This window comes from Equus asinus, chromosome 1, assembly GCF_041296235.1.
Source record: "Equus asinus isolate D_3611 breed Donkey chromosome 1, EquAss-T2T_v2, whole genome shotgun sequence".
NCBI classification, from domain to species: domain Eukaryota; kingdom Metazoa; phylum Chordata; class Mammalia; order Perissodactyla; family Equidae; genus Equus; species Equus asinus.
In genome coordinates this window covers 136150418-136175203 of record NC_091790.1, presented here as the reverse complement: position 1 = coordinate 136175203, position 24786 = coordinate 136150418, and the positions used below count along the sequence as shown (strand labels likewise).

General features: G+C 37.3%; 1 protein-coding gene across 3 annotated transcripts in view; it reads left to right on the top strand.

The window, feature by feature from the left end:
• Window positions 1–24786, top strand: part of CDK6 (cyclin dependent kinase 6) — a 227832-nt gene that overhangs the window by 58251 nt on the left and 144795 nt on the right. For all 3 annotated transcript variants that reach the window (XM_044767260.2, XM_044767262.2, XM_014842958.3), the window contains exon 3: window positions 7903–8038. In XM_044767260.2, coding sequence (XP_044623195.1) covers window positions 7903–8038 — 136 coding nt within the window. The remainder of the gene's footprint in view (window positions 1–7902; window positions 8039–24786) is intronic.

The window sequence follows — 24786 nt, the reverse complement described above, 5'->3', positions numbered from 1 at the left end:
TTGAAAACCTACTGTGTGTTAGACACACACTGGGTGCCACCAAGACTTAAAAGAATAAGCAAAAGCATGGACAAGCACTTCTAGTTTAAGGCTGTCTTTAGTTTGCTAGTCTTTAATCTCTAACCTACCAGAAGGGTTTAGGACTTGGGACCGCTGAACTCCACCCTCACACCAAATGCCACAGATTTTGGGGTCTCTTAATCCATTCACTCTTGTCAGGCCGTTAGTTTGACCGACATATCTATGTTTGTGAAGTGGCTGATTGAAGCTAACTGTTGTGTATGGACAAGGCTAACACTAAGGTAACCATGTCTAGGTGGAGAACTCAACAGGTAAAAGAGTAGTGTCTCAGTCCTGCACTGTAGCTGGGGTTGGTGAATGGTGTTTATTCTCATCAAGACGTCATAGTCCCTCATTTTCTCAATTGGCAGGTTTCTTCTTTTTGTGGAGTTGACTTTATGTTCTTTTTGAACTTACAAAACTATTTTATATTGAAACTGGACTCAGCAAAAGTATCAGCTCCTTGTCTGGCTGCCTGTGTTTTCTTTCTCTTGACTTTGGGGAGACAGTGATCTGCATGGTGATTTAAAATTCACTTATTGAATATTTTGCCCCTGCTATCATTCTCTTCCCTGTAAGAAAACAAAGATTTTTTTATGATTTCCTCATTTTTTTGACTCTAAAATAATGTTTCCTTTTTCCTACAGTAGCACATAGGCAGCATAACAGAGTGATACTACTGCCTCATTCTTCTCTCTGCCTTTCATTCAGATAAAATGCATTAGCAGTTGGAAGAACTGTTTGATAATGTAAGAGTGCCTCTAGTGCTTGCTGTAGGACTATGAAAAAAGTTTGAATTCTATTATTTAATGTCCATTTGAGGAATTCGTCTTGAATAAGAGCAGAGCAGTAGACAGGCATCACACATACCTATTAAGACATCCTGGATAGCTTATGTGGGGCCTAGCTAATAGTAAACCAGTTTTGTGCTATCATATGGTAGCTGTTTCCATAGACACAAGTTTTACTGTTTGTTTTATTTTAAATATTTACTGTAGTGCAAGTCACATCTTATAAGCTTGCCTAGTTTAGGGCATTTCCATTTAATTTGCAAAACATTTTTTGGTTAGTGGCTGCAAAGATGTTAACTCAGATCCACATTGCTAAGTGTGTCTAGATAGAAGCTAAAACTAGATTACTGGAAACTCTAAAGATGAACTGGAAGAAGATGAACTACGAACTTTCTTATGAACATTCTCTTTAAGACTGTAAGGAATAAAATGATTTAATAGATGAAAGATGTTGACTGCATTCACCTGTCAGATTATGCCTTAAGCTTAACAGTAGGAACACAAAGGGGTTTCCCTGCTTTCAAGTTATGGTTGGTTTGACATTACTGTGCATTTCCACTTTTCAGCAATAGCTAGTGAGACAGAGTTTGTTTCATTGAGGATTTTCATACCTCTGAGCATTGGATTCCACCTTTACGTTAATTAAACTTTTTATCTTTGTCTTATTTTTAAATACTTCTCCTTGCCTCCTCACTTCCTCCTACCCATTGAGTCCTTTCTCAATCCACGTTCTGTATTCCTGTTGGCAAGGAACTTGTCTGTCTTCTTCTTCCTTTTTCTACTTTTTCTCCATATAAAGTTTCTGCAGTCAGACCAGGAACCTCAAATAGGAGTCCTGAGAGGAAGCTGCATGGCTCCTTGGGAGAGGGGTTAGTCTGCTCTGCTGCTGTTGATTGCTTTTGCCCAGCAGATATGCTCATAGAGGAACCATTTAAGCTGGTGAATTGTCTTCCAACAAGCCAGAACCAGTCTAGTCACCTAGAGGAAAGTACTACTGCTGATACGCTTGAGCTTAATTCATTTTGTCTAATATATAAGACATACTAGAGGTCAGATTTTTTTTTTCTTAAGCTGCCTTTTACTTTCTTTCTTTCTTTTTTTTTTAGATTGGCCCTGAGCTACCGTCTGTTGCCAATCTTTTTTTTTTCTTCTCCCCAAAGCCCCCCAGTACCTAGCTGTATACATAGTTGTATCCAGGTCCTTCTGGTTCTGCTATGTGGGATGCCACGTTAGGATGGCTTGATAAACGGTGCCATGTGTGCTCCAGGATCCGAACCAGTGAAACCCTGGGCCGCCAAAGCAGAGCAGGTGAACATAACCACTCGGCCGTGGGGTGGCTCTGAGGCCAGATATTGATGTTTCAAAGTCATTTAATCATTTCAAAATATTTATAGATATCTTAGGACTATTTTTTGTTGCAAGTAATAAAAACCCAACTCAAACTAGGTAAGCACAAAAGTGACTGGTAAGCACTGGCTCACTTAACTAATAAATCCAGTACTTAAACAGTGTTGGGTGGAATCTCTTGCCTGTCATCTCTCTGTTCTGGCTCTCTTCTCCATCGGCCGCATTCCATGGTAGGCTCACTAAAGTGGTAGCAAAAACGGCCATCAGCAGCTGCAGGCTTATATGTGGCCAGTTTGGTAATTCCAGAATAAAGAGAGTTCTACTCTCCCAGTTCTAGTAAAATCCCTGGGACTGATTCACGTTCCTGCCCATCTCTGAATCAGTCGTCACTCTGTTTGTTCAGGGCAGGTTACATACCATCCTGCGCCCATGCCCCCAACCATATTGCCTGAGTATAGGGTAGGAGTGGTTCCTCAACAGAAAAGGAAGAAATTGTTTCCAGAGAAGGTAACGGGTGTTGGGAAGGCAGACACCAAGGATGTCTACTGTAATAGAAGGTAGAAGAATTTACTCTGATATGATATATAAAGTTTCGTGTACTGTTTGTAAAATTTATTTGGAGTTAATACATAGCCATGTATCATTTCTTATAGTATTTACATGTCAGTCTTCGCTCCCTCAACTAGATAGTAAAGCTCTTAAAGACAATACCTATCTTAATCTGTTGAAATCTCTAAAACATGGTAGGTACTGATAAGTGTTTATGGATGCTACTGAAATGGCAATTTCTTTCTGGCAGCGTGCCCATTATTATTGGTGGCAAATATTTCTGGAGTTAGACCATTCAGTGTTTGTTGAGAACAAGTGTACACACAGTCCATATTTAAGGAATGAAAGGAGAACAACCTGGCCAGTAGCGTAGGGCTAGTGGGATGTGTGAACATAAATTTGGTATATGCAAGCTGTAGCCACAGAGTGTGCTTCATGGACTATGGAGGAAGAGATTAGGGATAAAAAAAACATTTCTTCTCAATTCCAAAGACTAGCTGTAGTTCAAATAAAATGCTGTTTAGCGCCCCTAGGCAGCTGTGCCAGACATCTCTTAGCCCTTAAACTATTTAATGTCCAAACATTCAAGAGTATGAAAAAAAAAAAAGTGACAGGAAAAAATCCTCATAGAACTTCCTGTGACAGGTCAAAGTTTAATCACTGCAAATAATGCAGATTTCCCTTTTATTACAGCTACAATAGAAAGGCAGGGCTTGTGTTTACCAAGCATGTTGTTTGGGAGACTTTTGTAAATTGTAATCTTTGGAAATCCCAAACCTATTGGATGTAATCCCATCCATTAGATGAGGGCAACTTGCCTATGCAATAGATCCAGAATAGCAAGTTAAATGGAGAACATGAACAGGAAGCAGTCATTAAGAATTACAATGGGTAGGATGCAGAGTTAATTCACGGAGATATTTTGTTATGAGATAATTACATCACTGGGACAGCTGGAAAGCTGAGTGCTCTGCTGGACCGCAGTGCTTGCTCTCTGCCCTGCAGCTGGGGGGTCAGGACAATAGAGACAGGGAGAGAACTTGCTTTATGGGATAGTTAGGGGCTTGGCTGACTTAATTGTGAGATGATAACAACGTATCTGCCTTTTTTGGATTGCGTTTGCACAGCTAAATTGGATTCATGGACTTAGTAAATGCTGAGAACCACTTTTCACTCCTACGTTTTGAACACTCACTTGGATCACATTAAGCTAAGCTCTAATGGATAAATATTGAATGGTAGTTTTCATTTCCTCTAAAAGTCATCTGAGATAGTTTGTTCATATTCAACACAGTGTGATTATATGGAACTGCAGTCATGCAATCATTGAAACAGGGTATTTTTGTCAGTTTACTGAATAGTAAAAAAAAGTTTTAGAAAGTTTTAAGATTCCTTGGTCAACACAAGGAATCATACAATGGAAGTTATTTTCCAGTGTTTATGTTCAAATGTCCAGACCTGTCTGGCTCTTTTGTTTTGCAAGTATAGGGGTTATAGGCAGCTTGGGCACATTCCTCATTGATTTATATAAATATATTACAGATTGTTAACCTCCTGCCAAATACCGGGGATTTCAGTTATTGTTCAGCTCAGTTGCTTTATGTGAGACTTATTTGTTACATTACAGCATCTATCTTCTCTTTATTGCCCACCACAGTGACTATTATTTGGTTTGGGTTAATTCCAAAGGGAGTCACTGTAGACAAAAAAATATCATAAATATTATGTTCTAAAATTCCTAAGGTTAATACTTATCAAAATGTATTTCCTACCCATTATGACTAACATAACTTAATTTTTACTGTGATGATGTTTTACTAAACAGTTAAGTGAGACAAAATTTCATATTTTAGGGTAAGAGCAATATTTCCCAAAATGTCTTCTGTGGAGTCCTGGGTCCAGAGGATGTTGATGGCCATCATGGGAACCCAAAGGAGGGGTATCCTGCAGTTCTTCCTAGGGCTTTTACTTCCCTTCATGTCACTTGTGAATTTCTAAGGAGAATGTAATATGCTCTGTTTCCCAAGTGAAGTTAATAATGGCACCTTAAAAAAATAAGAATAGGGGCTGGCCCCGTGGCCGAGTGGTTAAGTTCGCGCGCTCCGCTGCAGGCGGCCCAGTGTTTCGTTGGTTCGAATCCTGGGCGTGGACATGGCACTGCTCATCAGACCACGCTGAGGCAGCGTCCCACATGCCACAACTAGAAGGACCCACAACGAAGAATATACAACTGTGTACTGGGGGACTCTGGGGAGAAAAAGGAAAAAATAAAATCTTAAAAAAAAAAAAAGAAGAAGAAGAATTATCTCCTTGAACTAGCATGAGCCACGTCTACCTAACACCATTCTTTTTGTAGCTTGGAAGAATACGTAATTATATACATTCAATTTATACAGGAAGGTTTTACTCTATGTACTGTCACACATCTTTTTAAAATTCCACTGTTTAAAAATTGCCACTTTTTAAAAATTTTTTTAAACTTTTAGAAAATTGCCAACTAAAATTACTGCCTCTTCTCCATGCTTATCATTTGGGGCAGTTGGCAATGATTTCAGTGAGCTCGCTTTTGCACAACTCGTGTGTGGAGTCCAGTTGCTGCAGGTGCTTAAATGGTTCCTCTATGAGCATATCTGCTGGGCAAAAGCAATCAACAGCAGCAGAGCAGACTAACCCCTCTCCCAAGGAGCCATGCAGCTTCCTCTCAGGACTCCTATTTGAGGTTCCTGGTCTGACTGCAGAAACTTTATATGGAGAAAAAGTAGAAAAAGGAAGAAGACAGACAAGTTCCTTGCCAACAGGAATACAGAACGTGGATTGAGAAAGGACTCAATGGGTAGGAGGAAGTGAGGAGGCAAGGAGAAGTATTTAAAAATAATACAAATAGAATAAAATATAATATTTTGAAGAGAGTGATAGAACTTTGAGAAAAATAACTTGGGTGGGTTAGATGTGATTCTTGAATTGTGTCACACAAAGAGTGTTTGAAAACGGTTTCAGTGAGATGAAGCAACATAGCATGCTGCCAGGGTTGTTAGGTAACTAACAACGGTTTGGGAGCAGCAGTGTTTTATCGTCATTTCATTCTCCAGTTATGTCTCTGTCAAAAGTTTTTTCTTATGGAAATTGCTAAAATGTCTTATATATTACAAACTGTAAGTGCAGTAAGAACTGGAGTTACTAAAATCATTGTTGACCCGAGGTAGTCATATACAATGTATTTTTTAATTAAGGAAATTTATTAATTTTAATGGAAAACATTTTTAAAATAATGTTTAAGAAGCACAACTGTAATGGTGCAGTTCCCACATTTGTATTTGATTTTAGTACATGCCATTTTTGGTTCATTGCTGTTATATTTTATTACAAAAATAGAAGCTACAGATATAAAGAAGCTTGGTGATTGTGGAACACCTTTTTCTTCTTCAAAAGGGAGAAAAAAAGTGAAGCTGTGAACGTATGTTGGTTTAATGGAAAAAAAAGAAGATGGTTCAAAGGAGCCTATGAATTAATGGTAGTTACCTCAAATTACCAAATTGAAAGAGGTGTTTTGATAAACTTCCCAGGTGTCAAATCCATGCATGAGAGCAATCATAGTTTTCGTAGTATGGCGTTCATATGATTTATGGCACTATCTTTAATAATTTATTAATTAGGAGTTTTTACTTTATCAATAATTTTCTAGAATAAGTCCTATTAGTGACATTACAAGAGTTTAGAATTTCGAAAAAGTTGGTTAGAAGTAGGTGATATTTGGAAGTAGATAAAAGTGCGGAAGAAATCCAGTTGATCTTAATTGGTTTTAATGGAGCTGTAGAACGCACACCAAACTGCCCGTAATTAAAAAGTAGTTTGGATCTGGCTGTGAAGTACGTGTGGTTGTCGGTGTTGTTCACCACACCAGATTTAACTTAATTATAGTGTTGTTTAGTTTCTTTTAAAGTTTAGTTTAGATTCACAGAGAAGCACCAAATGTTGTGTGGCCCGTCTAGCCCAGAATGCAGCAGGGTGGCACCATGGACGAGCTAAGCATTAGACATTTAACAGAGGTGATATACAAAGTGGGTAACTGGGAGTCAACCCTGCATTTTAGTAATTGGGTTATATGCATATTATAGTTAGGTTCTTTGAAGAGAGTGTGTATTCACTTTTTAAAAGATGAAAGAAAATAATATGAATAGTATTTTATTAGCCTTTTCTTAGTATTTATAATACATTCTTGTCAAAAAATTTATTTACAACTTGTTTATGGGTGGTTTGTGTAATTCTTCAAACAGTTGTTGAGCATTCCATGTGCCAGATAGTATGCTACGTATGGTTGAAACTGAACAAAAATGTGTCCTTGGGCTCAAAAATTCTTTTTACTACTGAGGGGTTTGTTTTCAAAACTGAAAATTTGAATTAATTGTGGGGTTTTACGGAAGAAGTTGGATTCACTCATCCAAACTTAAAGTCTCCTAATCTGTGTTTGTCATTTAAGGGTGATATAGTTTACCATTGCAGCTTCAAACCCCTCCCCCAAAAAGAATATTAAAATTGCACAGTTTTGATTAGTATGATATTTGGAATTTTAAAACTAAGAATCTATGCCCCTTCCGGGGAAATGGTTTGATTCACCAGGATGAGAAGTCTTTTTTAGCAATAAACCAATTTCTCCATATTCCATTATACTTATTTTCACAGGCGTGATTTTAACACCTTAAATTCCAAGAAAATCTTCACTGCAGAGTCCACCGTCTGCAAAGAATGCTTAATTTGTCTTTTTAATGATTCTCAAACTGTGAGCTAAGAAGAACCGTATTTTTCTTTGACTGCAGTTTTAAAGCTATTTCCGTTGGCAAGTTCTTCCTAAGGTCTTCACTAAGGAAATTCTCCAAGCAGATGTTCTCATGCTCCAGTTGTGTTGCTTTCTCTTTGCTGCTGTGGATTTTGTAACCACTTAACCAGGTCCTCCTTTCCTGACCGTTCATACTCATATAAAAGCATCAGATCCCATTAGGTATCCTTACCTATTATCACAAGGAATGATCAGCACTAGTTGAATTTTTTTTTCTTTTTTTTCCTGTTATGTGATCAAATTGAAGGATATGTATAAGACATACAGGTTACTTTTTTGCTTACTGCCACCTACTTAATATCTCTTTCCTTTTTCTTTTAGGTTGTTTGATGTGTGCACAGTGTCACGAACAGACAGAGAAACCAAACTAACATTAGTGTTTGAACATGTTGATCAAGACTTGACCACTTATTTGGATAAAGTTCCAGAGCCTGGAGTGCCCACTGAAACCATAAAGGTACCACGAATCATCTTTCTGCCTGGTCAAACAGTCACACTATTATAGTTTATTAAGCAGTGGCATTCCTTCCCTATGAAAATTGCCAGATTTAGAGCTTTTGAAACTTAATATATAGTTAAATATATCTAATATAACTAAGTGGAATGTTTTCAGGATGGGATATAGTCTAGTTCATTAATTTTAGGGCTCACTGGGAAAACCCTTTAGTTCTAATACTCATTAAAATTATTGAAAATTATTTACTTGTCCTTATCTGGCCCTAATCTTAGAAAGTATAATGTAGTAAATAATAGCTCAGTCTTTTTCCGACGGTTCATAGACTTTGAAGGATATAATTTGAAACATCATCCATAAGCACACTGAATATCCTAATTGTTTACTGGTTCTAGGACATACCTGTGCTATATAAATCCGAAATACTGGTTGTTAGGCCCTTCTTTCTCCATTTTTTCTCAATCACAACATTTATAGGAAGCCTAAGTGCCAGGTACCACTCCAGATTTTTGGGATTCAAGGATAACTTAAGACTTCTTAGAGGTCAGCAAGCTAGATACAGTGTATTGACTGGAAGTCCTTTCTTCCTTTAAGTCTAATGGAAAAAGCTATTTATAAATCTGTTGGTTGTATTTCTGTGCTGCTTAATTGAACTTCCCAGCAGATCTTTTAAATCCATGCACATCATATGCAGGTCTTCATAAAGACCCTTTTGTTTATGCAAATTAGCTGACTTAACTAAACAGACTCCTTCCTTACCTTATCATTCATTGTTTAGAAATGAGTTACAGAATTCAGCATTACTTTAGATAGGAGTTCCTAGATAAAAATAGTTTATCTTCTGAACAGAGTAAGAAATGTCTTTTACTGATGGTTACGTGGTGTTCCCAGATACTGATACATTTAGAATTTGACATATTGACTGATTTATTCCTTTGGTTTTAGACTAATAAAGGATTTATGTTCTCCCACCTGGCTTTCATAAGAGAATATGGTCCTCAGTACTGGTCTCGTTTCTTCTTGAGCTGTTTTAAGAACACTCAGGCCCTTTAAATGTAGGCATTCCTAGCTACCTATTCTTGGTACTCTTCTCTTCTATCTCTGCACCCCTCTTTCCTCTCAAATTCTATTCCAGTCCTGTGTCTTCAGTCTCTCCTTTATAAGTTTGTCCAAAACTCAACGTTCAGCATGCAGGGCAGGGCATAGTCCCTTTTCATATACTCTGTTTTCTGGCCAAATTGTGCTAATCCCTATTCTCTTAGTGTGGCTCATAATTTCCAACTTCTGTGGCCTCCTTCTCATTGCCATTTCTTTTGCTCCCCACACCCCTGCCAATAACTACCTGCCTAAATTTTTCAAGGCCCACCCCAGATAGCATTTGATCAACTTTTACAGCTGGGTGTAATCTCATTTGTTCTACATATTTCTACCTCTTTATCATGTTTTCTATCTCATTTGTCTTATGGCATTTGTTCTATATATTTCTACCTCTTTATCATGTTTTCTACCTTTAAATTGTGATTATTTATGTCCATATCTTGCCTTTTCCTTCAGCTTTGTATCCTGACAGTCCCTATACAATGATTTCTACACATAGGTGCTCAATAAATAAGACATATTGCCAGCCTTTCTTCAGATATATAATTATTTCCAAGTTGTTTTTAAATGACTTCCAACAGCTTAAACATATACTGTCAAAATAATCATCAGCTTCTTCTGATTCAATTCTAAGTTCAAAATTACTGTTTTTGGCGGGTCATTTTTTTTTTGAGCAGTGAGACAAGATAACCATGTATTTATATCATACATAGATGGTATACTGCCTATATAGATGTTCTGCACTTCACATTAAAATCTCCTAGGATGTTAGAGGCTGCAGAGTGGAATTGTTCGCAAAAGTATCTGTGTAGTTAAAATGATTGATAAGCCAGGTTTGATCAGGAAGGAGTAGAAATGAAGTGGGGTCGGGGGAATTCTCAAGGGTGGGGGTGGAGGGGTAAGCAGGGTAAGATGAGGAACAGGCAGAAAGATGGTCACCAAAGTGAGGTAAAGGAGAGAGAGGAGTGGGGGAGTGGCTGAGCCAGGGGTGATGGGGGAATAGTGCTTGTTACCAAAAGCTTTTGACGAGGTGAGATATTAAAAGTTAAAAGTATTTCTAAGCTTCTCATCTGTCTCCAGGAAAAGGGAATGTCACTTGAATCTGTGCTGAACACGAGATTCTCCCTGATGCTCTTAAATTTCTTCAGTCTTCAGGGCAGCACCCTCTCTGGTCCCTGTAGGGACCAAGTTGGCTGGTGTAAGGGTGGAGGTGGGGACGAGGAGCTCCGGTTATTTAAGGTTTGCGGTTAATGGTGTATTGATATTTTCATAGTAAAATAAAACTATGGTCAACTGAAATATTGCAGGCAGTTAATTTCTATGTTAATAGTTAATTGAATATTTTTTGCTAACTTAAAAGTTAATCACAAAGCTATTTTTATTTTCATCCTTAATTTTTTTAAATTTTCTGAACTATTCTAATCTATTTTTCTTCCTTATTCAATGTAAGATTTTTTTTTTTTATCATTTGAGTGTTTGTGATCCTTTAAGGTCATTATTTAAAACATGAATAATAATTTAAAAGCATTATAAAACGATCAAATGTATAGTTTTAGGCTGAATATGTAATTGATACAAATTTATTTTTATTAAACACTTGTCTCTTTTTTTCCTGGGATTGGCTTCTTTTTAAGAATTGATTTGCAGGATAAACATCTGCTAAGTGGGAGCTTCTGGCTAGTTGAGGTTCTGGTTAATTGAGTTTTTCAGGCACACAACCAGAGAACAGAAATATTTCGTTGTTGTATGGGCTCATTTATGAGATATCTCAATAACCAGATCAAGAGAATATTGTTATTATGAACAACCTATTGGGAACACAGAATTGGATTCTTTATATAGAATGTTTTGTTGTAATAAGAGTTTTTCTGAATATACTTGTACAAATATTTATTGAATATTTACAGGGAGAGTTTTCTGCTGGGCACTTGGGGACACAAAACTGAGGGGCTGGCCCGGTGATGCAGCAGTTAAGTTCGCACGTTCCACTTCAGTGGCCCGGGGTTCGCTGGTTCAGATCCCAGGTGTGGACATGGCACCGCTTGGCACACCATGCTGTGGTAGGCATCCCACATATAAAGTAGAGGAAGATGGGCATGGTTGTTAGCTCAGGGCCAGTCGTCCTCAGCAAAAAGAGGAAGATTAGCAGTAGTTAGCTCAGGGCTAATCTTCCTCCAAAAAAAAAAAAACTGAATTAGTAACGAAATTGCTCTCAAGGTCCTTAGAGTATAAGAGAAGAGATAAAGTACACATAGAACCATGTGGTAACACATTCTCTGTGGTTATTTAAATAGTTTAGGGGGCATTTTCAAGTTTATAAAAAACTTGTTTATGAATAAGCACAATGTATAGCTGATTCTTTGCATTTTAGTATCAAAATATTTTCTAAAGTGTTCTTCAAAATCATAGACATTAGTATTGATATTGTCTTGCATGTATCAGAACATGCCATGTTGCAAAATAGTTATAAATATGTAAAATATTTTAACATGAAATAGATAGAAATAGAAAATCAAGAAAAGACCTCATGTGGCCGGCCTGATGGCATAGTGGTTAAGTTTGTGTGCCAGGCTTTGGTGGCCCAGGGTTCGCAGGTTCCGATCCCAGGCACAGACCTATATACCACTCATCAAACCATGCTGTGGCGGTGTCCCACATGCAAAATAGAGGAAGAATGGCACAGATGTTAGCACAGGGATAATCTTCCTCACCAAAAAGAGGAAGATAGGCAACAGATGTTAGCTCAGGGCCAATTTTCCTGACCAAAAAAAAAAGAAAGAAAGAAAAAATCTCTCATATAAGACCATTTAGACTAAGGGAATTTTCCTCAACCACTTGTCCCCCACAGTGTTTTCTGTGACACTGTTCACCTGTTAGCTCACTTAAATTCAGAATATTCAAGTGTATGTTCAGAACATAAATTGTATTAGGTGGGCAGTACTTGCAAAAAACTGAGATGCTCCATGATCTCTGTCTAGGTATTATAGAAGTAAAATCTTTTAGTTCAGTGCCATTTTTAATCAGTGTGTTTCTTAGAAAAAAGCCTGCGATTTTCCCAGTTTACACAGATCACTTAACAATTTTTCAAATGCATGTAAATACTATTTGTTTTTAAAAAGTAAAAAAGGCAGAAAAGCACCCCTGAAGCCCTGAGTATTTGTTAAGGTTGGTAGTTGTGTGAACTCTTTGAGGAAATTCTGTAATTATTGTATGGTAGTCATGTCAGACTTCAGTAAAGTAAGTTAAGAGCATAGGCCTAAACTGAAAATTGTCATTGAGAGGCTTGAGAATAAAATAAAATCATAGGTGATTCTTTCCAACATTTTTAAATACACCTTATTCTGAAACACATACATACATCTTATTAATACTTCATCTTGAGGTTTTCTTCACATTCTTTAATCTCTTTTCTTGATGTCCTAAAGAACGTCCTTTTTGTTGATGGTCACATTCACTTCAGGGAGCCTGTTGCCTGCTATACTGTGAAGTCAATGAACACTCACATTTTACCTCATAGGCTTATCATTGCCATCTCTTGCTTTCCTTTTTCTAATTCAGAATGTTACCTTTTGATCTGCTTAATTATGGAGGAATTCAGTGCCATCTTTATGAATTTTTATTTGAGATTTGTTATTGTCTTCTTGCACCTAGACACTTAAACTTATGAGGCAATAATTAACAACTTAACTATTGTCTTATTTTGTTCTTTTAGAGTTCCTGGTAAATTTAGAATATCTGGGCTTATATAGCCCACCTTTATGGGGGCTTTCTAAGAAAAGAAAGGATTTCTGGATTGTTACTTTTTCTCTTTCGTGCCTTTATCTGCTATTTTATGATAGGGGATCAGAAAGAACTGTAAATAAAAACCCTCACCTTGTGCCTTAGTCATTTGTAACTTCTACTCAGAAAAAGAGCTATATGGCAGGATATATGCGGTGAGAGACTCCTATGTAAAATCTTTTGCTCTCCAGGCTTTCAAAATGTAATGCCCTCTTTTATTCATTTGTTACTTAGGCTTGCCTATATAGTACATTATCTCTCCTACTATGTGACCTGGTTTCTCAGCTATCTCATAAACTCTTTGAGAACCTAGTATCATTTTTTTGGACATTCTGTGCACGGAACATGTTTGATGAAATTGGCAATATAATTTCACAAGTAGAAATTTGAGGCACTGAAAGGTCACTCAGAAGATCAGTTGCCTCCCCAGAATAGCACAGGGTTCTTTAAGCTCAACACCATATGGCCTCTTTAGATGACTCAATCTTGGAATAAAAATTATATTTTATTTATGCATCTCTATGATAAGTGAATTCTGTAGGGCTTGAGAAAGCCAAAAAAACTCAAGGTTTCTGTGTCTGTATGGGTCATTTTCTCTATGAATTAGATTTCATTTTATCTTCAATTGAATGTTTTTTTAGAGATTTCTGTTGGTTGTAATATTTTTACGAGGAGATAAAATATACTATTAGGTTTATTTTACGAAATCCAGACTTCAGAGACTGACACACACTCTTAATAGCACCTGTTTTCTGCCTCTGGGAAATATCTGTTTTCATGAATAATATGTGCTTGCAGTAAACAGTGGCTCTGGTGTCAGTCTGGGATGCCCAGGGCTGATTCATCTTTCTCTGTCTGACATAATGCAAAGTGACTGACTGGTCCCCTGTGCTGCAGATGAGGAAAGTCTCCCAGAGCCTTCTCTCCTCTTACCCTTAAAGCAATCAAGCCATGGCCCCTCTCGGCTCCTGGTGGTCCCCACTTTGCCTGAATTATGAGCAGGTGATTTGTCTCATCTTTGCAGGACACAGAGCAAATTAACATGAAAATATCGCTTCTCAGAAAACAAGGCAGGCTTGAATGCCCTGTCGCTGCTGGTCATTAGCCATCTGCCACCGACACTCATACTCTGTTTATCACATTTGAAATTCAGAGCAGATGTTGCATAATAAAGTAATCCCAAAAACAAGGCAAGAAATTCAAAGAACAAATACTCCACAATAGCTATAAGGATCCTGGAAGGAAATTTTGTTCAATCTAATATCATGGCTAGACTAACTGAATAGACCATGTTTTTTAAAACTCACACACACACGCGCACACCTCGCGGGATGTTTAGTGCAAACTGCTTTTCATAGTAATATGAAATAATTTTAAAAGAAAGTACATATTTGAAAGATGCCTGAGAGGACTGTTTAATGAAATTAATTTTAATAGGCAAAGTAGAATGTTGTAATAACAGTAGTTCTGGTACAAAGGACCTCAAAGGTCAGTCATGCCAGTGTTGATTTTTACTCTAAGATGAGCCTTGACTTAAAGCAATTGGACTTAAAATAGTTCACTCCTGTAGTACAGTTGGCTCTCTTAGGGCTTGTTGCTCGACAGTGTGGTTTCTCAGACAGTTAATTTTCTTCTTGGTACTGAAGATCCTGTGTTCCCTATACCCTTTCCCTCCATGGCCTCCTCCCCACAACTGCCCCACCACCCCCGCTCTCACCACCCTCCCACCCCCACTCTCTTAGCTTCCCTGGGCTCTGCATGGCTCTGCCCCAGCTTCCTCTTCAGTCCCTGGCTTTTGGCTCTCTCCAGCCTGAGTCCTAAGAGTCTTTCATTTTGGTTTCACTCCCCTTCCACATTAATGTAGCATTCGATAGAATTGGTTATTGTAATGTTTTATCTAATCAATTTAGGCGCATTCTAGACCTATAATGTCTTTTAAAAAGCACATCATTCGTAGTATATTAACTATTCTGCTTAGAGGCATTCTACTTTTTAAAAAAACAGGAATCTGAACTTTCGTCAGGAATGTAACCTATATTATAGTTTTTCTCTGTGGAAAGTCAGCTTTTAATATAGTCTTTTGGCTCAAAAGAAATGTTTTCTCCACACAAACCACACCCTTACCTGTGTATATGCTCCCCACACACAGAATTTGGGGAGATTTTTTTTTTTAAGAGGAATATCAGGTATATCAAAAGCAAAAGTTAAGTGGCCAGTCTGAGAGTAGATAGAGGGTTAGATCAGAGTAGGGCCACAGCATTAGCCATTGATTCCAGAAGGAGAGATGATCGAAAGGAAGGGGGAGTCAACACTGAGTCACCCCAAATTTAGGGGGAAATGTAGAGTGCGTGAACTGCAACTGTGGTAACTTTCAATGATTCAATGAACTTCCACAGGGGGAACATTTTTAGGTAATCTAGATTTTGAGGACTCTCCCAGAAACAAATCCTTGAGCAATTTCCCAAGCTCTTATAGTAGAAATTATCAGGAGAAAGAGGATAGAATTATGCACATATGTGATTATCTATAAGTATGTAATAACAAACCATAGCAGTTGTTTAGTGGTTTGGTTTTTTTCCCCAATAGGAAATATGAGTTTTAAAAAAACATGCTATTGTGTTTCTAAAGGTACTATACGACCGACTCACTAAAATAAATTCTGACTCGCTAAAATAAGCAAATGACACTTCGATCAAGTGTCTTGTAAAGATCAAGATCTTTAGAAAATATTTCCTCACCTTAGGCATTGAATGTTCATAGAGTCCATTAAAAAGTTGCAGGCAGTATATACCCAGTCTGTGTCACCGTGGTGACAGAGAGCAGAGTGATTCTCTGCATAGAAGAGGGCTATTCCTCACCTAAGTTTAATGTGGGCCTAAGCTCTCTGTTTTCAGTCTCCTTTCTGGCTCTCTTCCTCTGAACATTGGAATATCCAAGGCTCCACCCTTTTCTCTTCCCTGTCTACACTTTCGGGCCAGGTGATGTCGTTCAGTCTAGAATCTTCAGATATCATTTATTCTTCAGTCTGACCTCTCTCCCTTGCTCGAAATGTGTTATAGTCAACCAGGCATTTGAGATCTCATCACTAAAACGTTGTCCAACAATCCTCTCCCCAGCTCAAACCTTCCCCACCTGCCCAGCTGTTTCAGTCTCAAACCTCAGCATCATTCTTGGTTTCTTGCCTTCCTTTACAATCTTCGTCTAATCCATTAGCAAGTACTTTTGGTTTTGTCCCCAAAAGATATCCCCAAACCGACTACTTTTCAATATCTGCGTTGCTGAAGCTCTAGTCCAACCCATCAACCAGCTTCTTAACTCAACATGCTGCTTCCACTCCTGCCCCTTTGTAGATCATCCTCTGTATACCAACCAGAGGGACCTTATTAAAATGTAAATAAAACTATTACTCCCCTACTGAAAACTTTTCTCCAGTGGTTTCCTATGAAGTATAGAATAAAATCAAAAGTCCTACATGATCTAGTGCTCTTCCTGCCTACCTGCTCCCCACCCCCCAAACTCTGAGCTGCCTCCGCCCTTCTCCTGGCTCACTGTTCTTCAGCCACACCTGCCTTCTTTGTGTTCTTCCAACATGCTCGCTGCTCAGAATGTGTGTACTTACTATTCATCCTGTTTGGAACGTTCCACGCCTCTGCCTCCCAAGCCCCACAAGTGGGATGCCTATTTCTCATCATTCTAGTCTCGACGCATGTCATCTCCTAAAGCTCCACATCTAGTTACGGTTTACCACATTACACCCCATTGTCCTATTTTATTTTCTTCATAATGCTTAGCTGAAATTATCTCATTCATTTTTTTATGCTGCTTGTTCATGTTTCCCAACTAGAAGATAAGAGCTTCGAAGTTAGGACTCTAGTTTATTGCAGGATCCCCAGTATTAGCATACTGTCTAGAATATAGAGGACTCTCAGTAAACATGTGTTGGTCACTATACTAGGTGCTTACCTTATTAATACCCTCTAATTAATTCTGAAATGTATTCCCATTGTACAAGTGAGGAAATTGTAATTTTTCAAGGATAGATTTTATACACATACATATACACACACAAACGCACATATATATAATAGAAAAATAAGCTAAGAGTATGTCCTGTCTCCACTCCACTTGGCTCTTTCACATTGGTTTCTTTATGGTGGGCAGGGACACAGGGAGTATCTGTTTTATAACTAAGGATTTTCTTGGTCGGCTTGGTTTAGATATAGTCTAAAACCAATAACTGATCTCCACTAGAGGTATAAGGCATTTTCTCCTTTAATATAGTACTGACTTAAATAAATTCCAGAAATTGCTCTCTTTCAGTGTTGAACTCTGTTAAATATGTTTTATGCTAAGGATGGGAAACCAAGTCCAATGAAGAGATTGATTGATACTATGAATCTTAGACCCCATTCTCATTTCTCAGGGGTATATAGCTAAAAGATAATTTCGTAGTTATGCATTTTTAAACATTTAAAGATAACTTTCCATATATTCACCATTGTAGGCAAAGTTACTCCCCATCCCCACCTTGAGCAGCAGCAGCTTCAAAGAGTTAAGTTACTATTAAAAATGTAATTGAAAAACCTGTGTTTATTCATTCGGATTTTTATCATTCTCATCCAGAAATTTCAGATACCCATATATGTATTGTGGAGTTTGGAAGTTAAGAAAGCACCATTCTGCTAGAGCAATTGCTAACAATCTGTAATCACTAAATTTTAAATTAATGAAAGACATATAGAGAAGATATCTATTAGTTTTCTAAGATAGTGTCTCACTCCTCATTCCTAAGCAAGGTGGAAAGGATTAAACAATCCTTTCATTGCAGTTAAAATCATTATTGGTTCTAGTAAATATTTGTTGAATGAATAAGTGCTTTCACAAACAGTTGTGTTTCTGAAGCCTTGAAAACCCTATAATGGCAGTTATGAGAATCAAATATCTCTAGCATATGAAATAGTGTTGCAGTTACTCTCATTCTGCTCTTCCTCATTATCACTCTCAAAGACAAACTTCTCCAAAAAGATTGACTCCAATGGAAAATCAGGAGAGTTTGACCTGAATTTGAATTCACATATTTAAATCAGGACCTTGATGCCAAGCATCTGGACACTGTGACACTTGAAGTCTTAGGACGTGAAAGAGAATTCCTTGACTATTAGAAATGATCAAGTATAAATCTAATCTCTAAAAACTCTGGCTACTACCATACAATGTTAAGCTTAATTTAGGTGCCTGGAAAACAGACTAAACCCAACAAATTTTGCAAAAAGGAGTTACTGTCTAATAAAGGGTTAATGAAGTTAGGTAAACATAATGCTTTTTTTTCTCCAAGTGTGGTCAGTAAATCGTCTGCATAACCACTGCCTGGGGTGCTCACGTAAAATGACAGCCTTGCCCTAACCCTAACAGATTTCTCATTCCCAAACATAGTCTTCAGGAGGGAGTTTCCAAAAAGTACCCTCTGATGATGCTTATGGACACTACAGTTTAAGAAATATGTTCTACAGTCTGATACATGACACAGCTGGGAAATGGAAAACATCTCCCTTATATTCTGAGATGAGTCAACCCTCTGGAATATTTGCTTGCCTGTGCATAGGTAACGCCAGCCATTCAGAACCACACAGGTGAGTTCAGAACCACACCCAGGTGAGTTAGTTATGGCATTTTAACTGAAGTCGCCCATATAGTATATGATACTTGTTTAAAAGCACACAAGTTTTGTTCCTTAAGGTGTTTTATTGGAAAATGCTAATTCATTAATATGAATTAAAGAGAAGTCACTTAGGAATATGACAATTCTACCTGGAGATTCTTAAGCCACCCAGAAATCTATTCTTTTTAAAAAAAAGTGTTCGTGACACATCATGATTTGACCTTTGAAAAATGCTTTTTGTTTCATTTCACTTATGTTTTCACAGTTCTCTGTGGTCCTAGTTAGTAAACCATTACCAAACCAGCAAGTGTAACTGGTCAGAATTCCTAACCCTGTTTTATTGATTAGGAACTAAAACTGTATGAAACTTCAGTGGATCATAGTCATAGATTTTTAACACTGACATGCCAGCATGGCCAAATGTAGTATTCAGGTACTCTCTTTGAGGCTCATGCATTAGAAGCCATGAGTGCTCATAATTTCTTCCACTTGTGGTTCTAAGCCTTCAACAAATATAAACTAGTAGCTTTGTTGATTTTTATATTTACCATTGCTCTCTGCTGTCCCTGACCATACTTGTTCATTTTTCCTTTCTTGGACAAAACCAAAGAAATAGTTATCATTCTACTCTAGTATAGTCACACCATTTTTAGATTAGAAAGCTAAAATAGAACATAGCAGGGATTTGAGGACCACAGGGCCTAGGAGGTTTCACTATGAATTAAGTTTAGGAACTGCAACGTTAAACGTCAAGGCTATTGAACAATCAGATACTGAATGACCTGGAAACAGATATCCTAAATTGAAAATGTTCTATGAATATGTTTAGTGTGGAATGAACTCTTGAAATGCTCCTTGTCGACATTTTAATTTCACTAATATATCACATTTTATTGTTCAAATCTGGAACTGAGAAATTCACCATTACCCATAGCTGAAGACCTGAAGTGTTTGCTGAGATGAAGATAGTGTAAAAGCTGTAGGTGAGGGCCCTACTTCCCTCTGCCCCCTGCCTCTATGAAAATACATTCCGGGTCAGGAGGGTGGGAGTACAAGAAGAGGGAACAAATAGGTTGGTGGTAACAAGAGGAGAATTGATTGAATAGGTCCCAGGAAAAAGGAGAAGATTTATGTATCCTCAATAAACCCCCCAAAAGTAGCTTTTTTTAAAAAAAGCACATGATTATATTGAGTGTAACTATCTGAAACATCACATTACCAACTTTCGTTCCCCGATTATGATTAATTTGATCATAGAAATTTATCTTGTAAACCTGAAGTCCTTTAGTATTTCACTCAGATATTAAAGATGAATTGATTCATGTCTTCAGTGCAAGACTATATGAATCCAAATAAATGACATCCAAGGACATAAATATTGATTGTTTTGTCTTTGACATCATCTGTTATAAATGTTGCCGTTATACTTACAGCCTGTGATATGCATCTCATTGTTGCTATAAGATCTAAATAAAAACCCTTAGGAACTGGGAAGAAAGTAAAATATAAATTTCATTAGAATGAATTAAGAAAAGAGTTGCATTTTGGTGTCCTCCCAAGTGGAGAGATTTATGAAAGCATCACACACCAAGAGAAAGGACCTCTTTGCTTTTCTGTTTCAACTCCACCATCACTTTCACCACCACAGTTTCACAGGACTTCTTACTTTATTTATCACCAAGTTCCATAATTAACATATGGTTCATGTTATTGATTTCTCAGGTTTCAAAGTAAAATAAATTGAGCTTTCTTCCACATTTAGAATATACAGTTTTTTTAAGGAACTCTAAACAAAGACACGCATTATTTGTAATTTAGAGAGCAGCTGCCAGAAAACAGAAAATTAGGAATGGAGTCATGGGTGAAAGAATGGAGATACTGTTCAGAGGTAACCCTTTGTACAGCAGGAAATTTTCCTTAGAAAAGAGACAGCTGAGTTTGCTTGTAAATTTTGCTAGAAACAGGCCTGATTTAGTAACATTTAGTGCTGGTTAGGAGGCTGAAGACAGCATTTCAGCTTTGGATACCAAGCAATTGCTCTCTTTTATGGTTTTGTATAAAGTCTAAATACTTTATAGTTTTAAAAGGTACATATGTATGGGAGGGGATTGCTATTAATTTTTTAATGAATAGAATAATAGATAAGCAAATATCAGATCTGAGAGTAGTGAACAGTTTTCTAAGCATAGAACAGTAGAAGTTATTGCAGAGGAAATAATTCATAGATTAGACTGTAAAAATTTTAAACTTAAAATATTATAGATAAAACTAAAAGGTAAATAAAATATTTGCAAAAAATAAAGCAGAGGTTTAATATCCTTAATATATAAAAAGCTTTTACAAACCAATAAGAAAAAGAAAATTACCTAATTTAGATATGGATAAGGAACATGAAAAAATTCACAAAGAAATACATATACACAGAATGGGTGGTAGATAGGTGGGAGAAATATTCAACCTCACAAATAATGAGAGAAGAAGTTCACATTAAAATCATAATGTACCATGATAGGAGATGACTCAATAAATTATGAAAAGTCATTTAACAGAATTATTTTTCAAAGAAAATTCATTTTTGAAGACTAATTGCCTAAAGAAAGATGATATTCAAAGTGTGTATATAATATCCCAATTTTGAAATATATTTCAAATACATGTGTAGAAAACTAGGAGGAAATATACTAAAATAATAAGTGTATATCTCTCTTGAGGTATTGTGGGTTGTTTATATTTATGATATAAAATGAGCATGTACTGCTACAACATTAAGCCCTATGAAATTGTCAGTAGTCAACAGCTTTGCCCTACAAAAATGGTGATTTCATATAATTCAATCTAATATTTTTATAATCTGACAAAGGGATGTTTTAACAAGTGTTTTAATGGAGAATGCCCTCTATTACAGAGAGATTGAAGTCTTTATATCTGAATCTTTTCTATATAGCCCAACATAAGAAAGAACCATTTCATTTTCTGTTACACAACACAATAGGACAGACTTTGTAAAATAAGCAATGTGCATACATCAAAAACATTTAGTACTTGTTTATTGATACTGATGATATTGATAAAATGGCAAACATTGAAAGACTAGAAAAAAATAATGTGGTAAGCTTTCTAAGAAGTCTTACTGACACCATTGTTATTATTGCCTTTAATCTTATTGGCCTTTCACCATTAAATAGTATAATTGGTCTATGCAGGAATTTCACTCAATTGTAAATGGAAGCAATTGCTGGTGAGTAGTAAACTTTTAAATTAATGTCTGCATATAGAATAAAGTAAAGTTACAAGCCTATTTTTACTACAGTGGCAGGCACTGGTGTGGGTTTCTTTAATGATCTCTAGGTTTTCAATATTTTTTATTTGAAATCAACTTTAACTCCTCTTGTTAAAATGAGCTCATAACAATTACATTGTATAGTTAAGCAAAGGCTTTTTTGGGACGTATGCATTATTCTATGCCTGCTGGAAAAGAAATGTTTCTTTTTAAACCCTGAATTGACCTGTCCAGGGAGATTGTCCACAAATAGATAAGATATTGTGAATGCAGAGTTAGTTTAATGAAGGAGTGTCAGATGTCTTTCCAGTTTTTCCTGAAGTAAATTATTTAATTTGAGCCTCGAAATGCTAACAGCAATCTTTGGAACATGCACTTGCCCTTACAATAACGTGAATGACTCCCTATCCACTTAAAGACAACCTCCATTTCTTCAAAACTAAGGCAGGGAAGAGGAGGGAAAGTGATGCCAAAGAAAGGGAATTTGGCTGTATGTTTATTTTTTTTAAGCTTTTTTCCCCCCTTTCTTTAAAATCTGTTGTCCGTTCCCATTGTGGCCCTTTGAACATGTGAAGATGAAAATAGACTAGTGTGGATGACAGTAAAATGAGAACTGTTGAGGATACATCATTAACAGAAAGATAAATACCTGCAGCTTTGGTGGTCCCCTTGTTGGATTTAGAAAACTGGCATCTCCAGACACATTATAAATTGCGCTTCTCCCAGACTGAGTCATCTGTTCAGTGAGTATAAAATTTGTGTTCAAGCTTAGCCCTGTGAGCTCCTAAGCAGATGCTCTTAAGGTGGAGGCAACAGACCTCAATGATAACCTGAAGTTTTGGGTGGGAGAGAGGCCCATTTCACTTGGACAGAAACCACTGAGCTTTCTTTCCGCCAGCCAAAATAACAAAGTCCTAGCCTCTGGTGATTGATGAGCATGTTGCCAGGGGAAATGGACTGGAAAATCATCGCCTTGTCTTTTACTTGCCACAGGAAAGCCATAACAGAGATCGCTATTCTTCTTGTTCTGATAAGAGGCCTAACGAAGCATCCAGAAGGGCTGTGAAGCCTGGAAATGTGTTATATCCAGCTGCTTGCTGGATTGCCTTTTAAAATACGACTCGTAGTTCCCTAACTCACAAATGGAACATGTTTGCAGTTGGATAGCCTTTAACAAACCATGCAGCTTTTTGTCCACTACAGTGTGGCATGTGAGCTGAGAGAGGCTATTTTAATAAGTACAGGTATCCCCTATTTGACCTAAAAATATGCATTTCTAAAACGTATCTGTGTAATCAAATTCCATGTGTAACATTCTTTTACTCCTTCTGGCATTGTTAAATTGGATATTTATAGACTAGAAAACCTTGGGAGCTCAGAAACAAAAGCTGGAGCTAAATTTGTAAATGCAAATAATATTTTAACTAATGAGAAACCATGTAAGAAGCACTCCCACAGCATACCTCTTAACAGAGCCCTTGGTGGTAGGCTACAGAGCTGCCACAGACGCTGTGGGCATCACACTTCAAGCTCAGGATTTCACCTGCACATGTCTTCAGTAATATTTGCAGAGTCGATTCTGAGAGATTCCAATTCAGACCATCCAGTTGTCACGTAAGAAGGAATGTCTAACGTTGAATGGGATTCTTGTTTCTTAAGGTTTCCACATTGGTCTTGGTAAAAAGGACCTATTATTTAGACAGTATGTGCTCAGCACCCTTTGGATTGGAGTGTTTGAATTTTCATTAAAATATTACTTTGCTATCAGAAAGCAGGCATCCTTAAAGACTACATTGTCAGTGAACACTCACTGACAGACTCAGGTAGCATTGTATCATGTACTTTGGAAATGTGTTCATTTAAGAGATTAGTGTTTCCACTTCCATGACGTCTTCCTTAGCGTTTTTTCCAGGCCTGCATTCCAGTTCCCAATTAGAAATGTTTTAAAACTTTCCTAAATTCAGTAGATCTCTTACAGATTATATTTATAGAAATAATAGCCCATCTACTAGAGTTATTCCCAGAGCCTTTATCTGGTGGAAGTGGGCATTCATACTGATTTATTCTCTCTCTAGTGTTGTGCTTCTTGCCAGAGTAAGTTGGAGAATTTTGTTAATTGCATTTGTTGGTGGAAAGGTAGACTGCCTGTTCCTATACTAACTCTTTGTGGCCAAAGAATGACCATCCTGAGGCCACTGCTCCAATGTTGGCTTTGAAAAGCCCTCTTGGAAGTGGAAAAACATGTTCTCCTTCTCCCCAGGGCCAACCTGGTAACACTGCAGGTTATGGCATTCTCTGCCCCTTCCATTCCCACCCAAAGAAACAAGAGGCAGGTCTGACTTAGACCAAAACCTGTACCTTCTTCATTTGCTGAATTCTCTGGTTGATGTGAGTGTTCCTTATTTTCTCAGACTGGCTCCATCTTCACATCAACTAGTACACTTTAAAACTTTGCATGGAGGAAAAAGTGAATTGAATAGATTCTTGTTTTCGTGAGAGTATCCACTACTTCAGAGCACCAAAATTTCACTCCATGCCATGCCCAGACACAAAGTTGAGGAGCCTCTTTGTTGTGCCTTTTGGAATGCCCTTAGGGCTTCCCAAATGTGTTATAAAATGCTTACCAGTGTAATTTTCCCATTACAAGTTTTTATCTTTCTCCTTAATCTTGACTTCTGAGTCATACACGAGATCCCAGTTAGGTGACTTTTCTTCTGTGCTTTTTTTTTTCTTTTTTTTAATTTATGTGCCTTTATTTGTTCGTCTGAGCCGAAATCAGCAGGGCCTAATCTATAACAGAGCCACCATTTAAGTGACCACCGGCTGAGTTTGATTCCTGATTATGTAAAGAGGAGAAAGTGGATCTTGCCAAGGTTGGGGCAGATTCCCCCACCTTGCAAAACGTTGCAGACAATTAATGGGCTTGAACTTGAG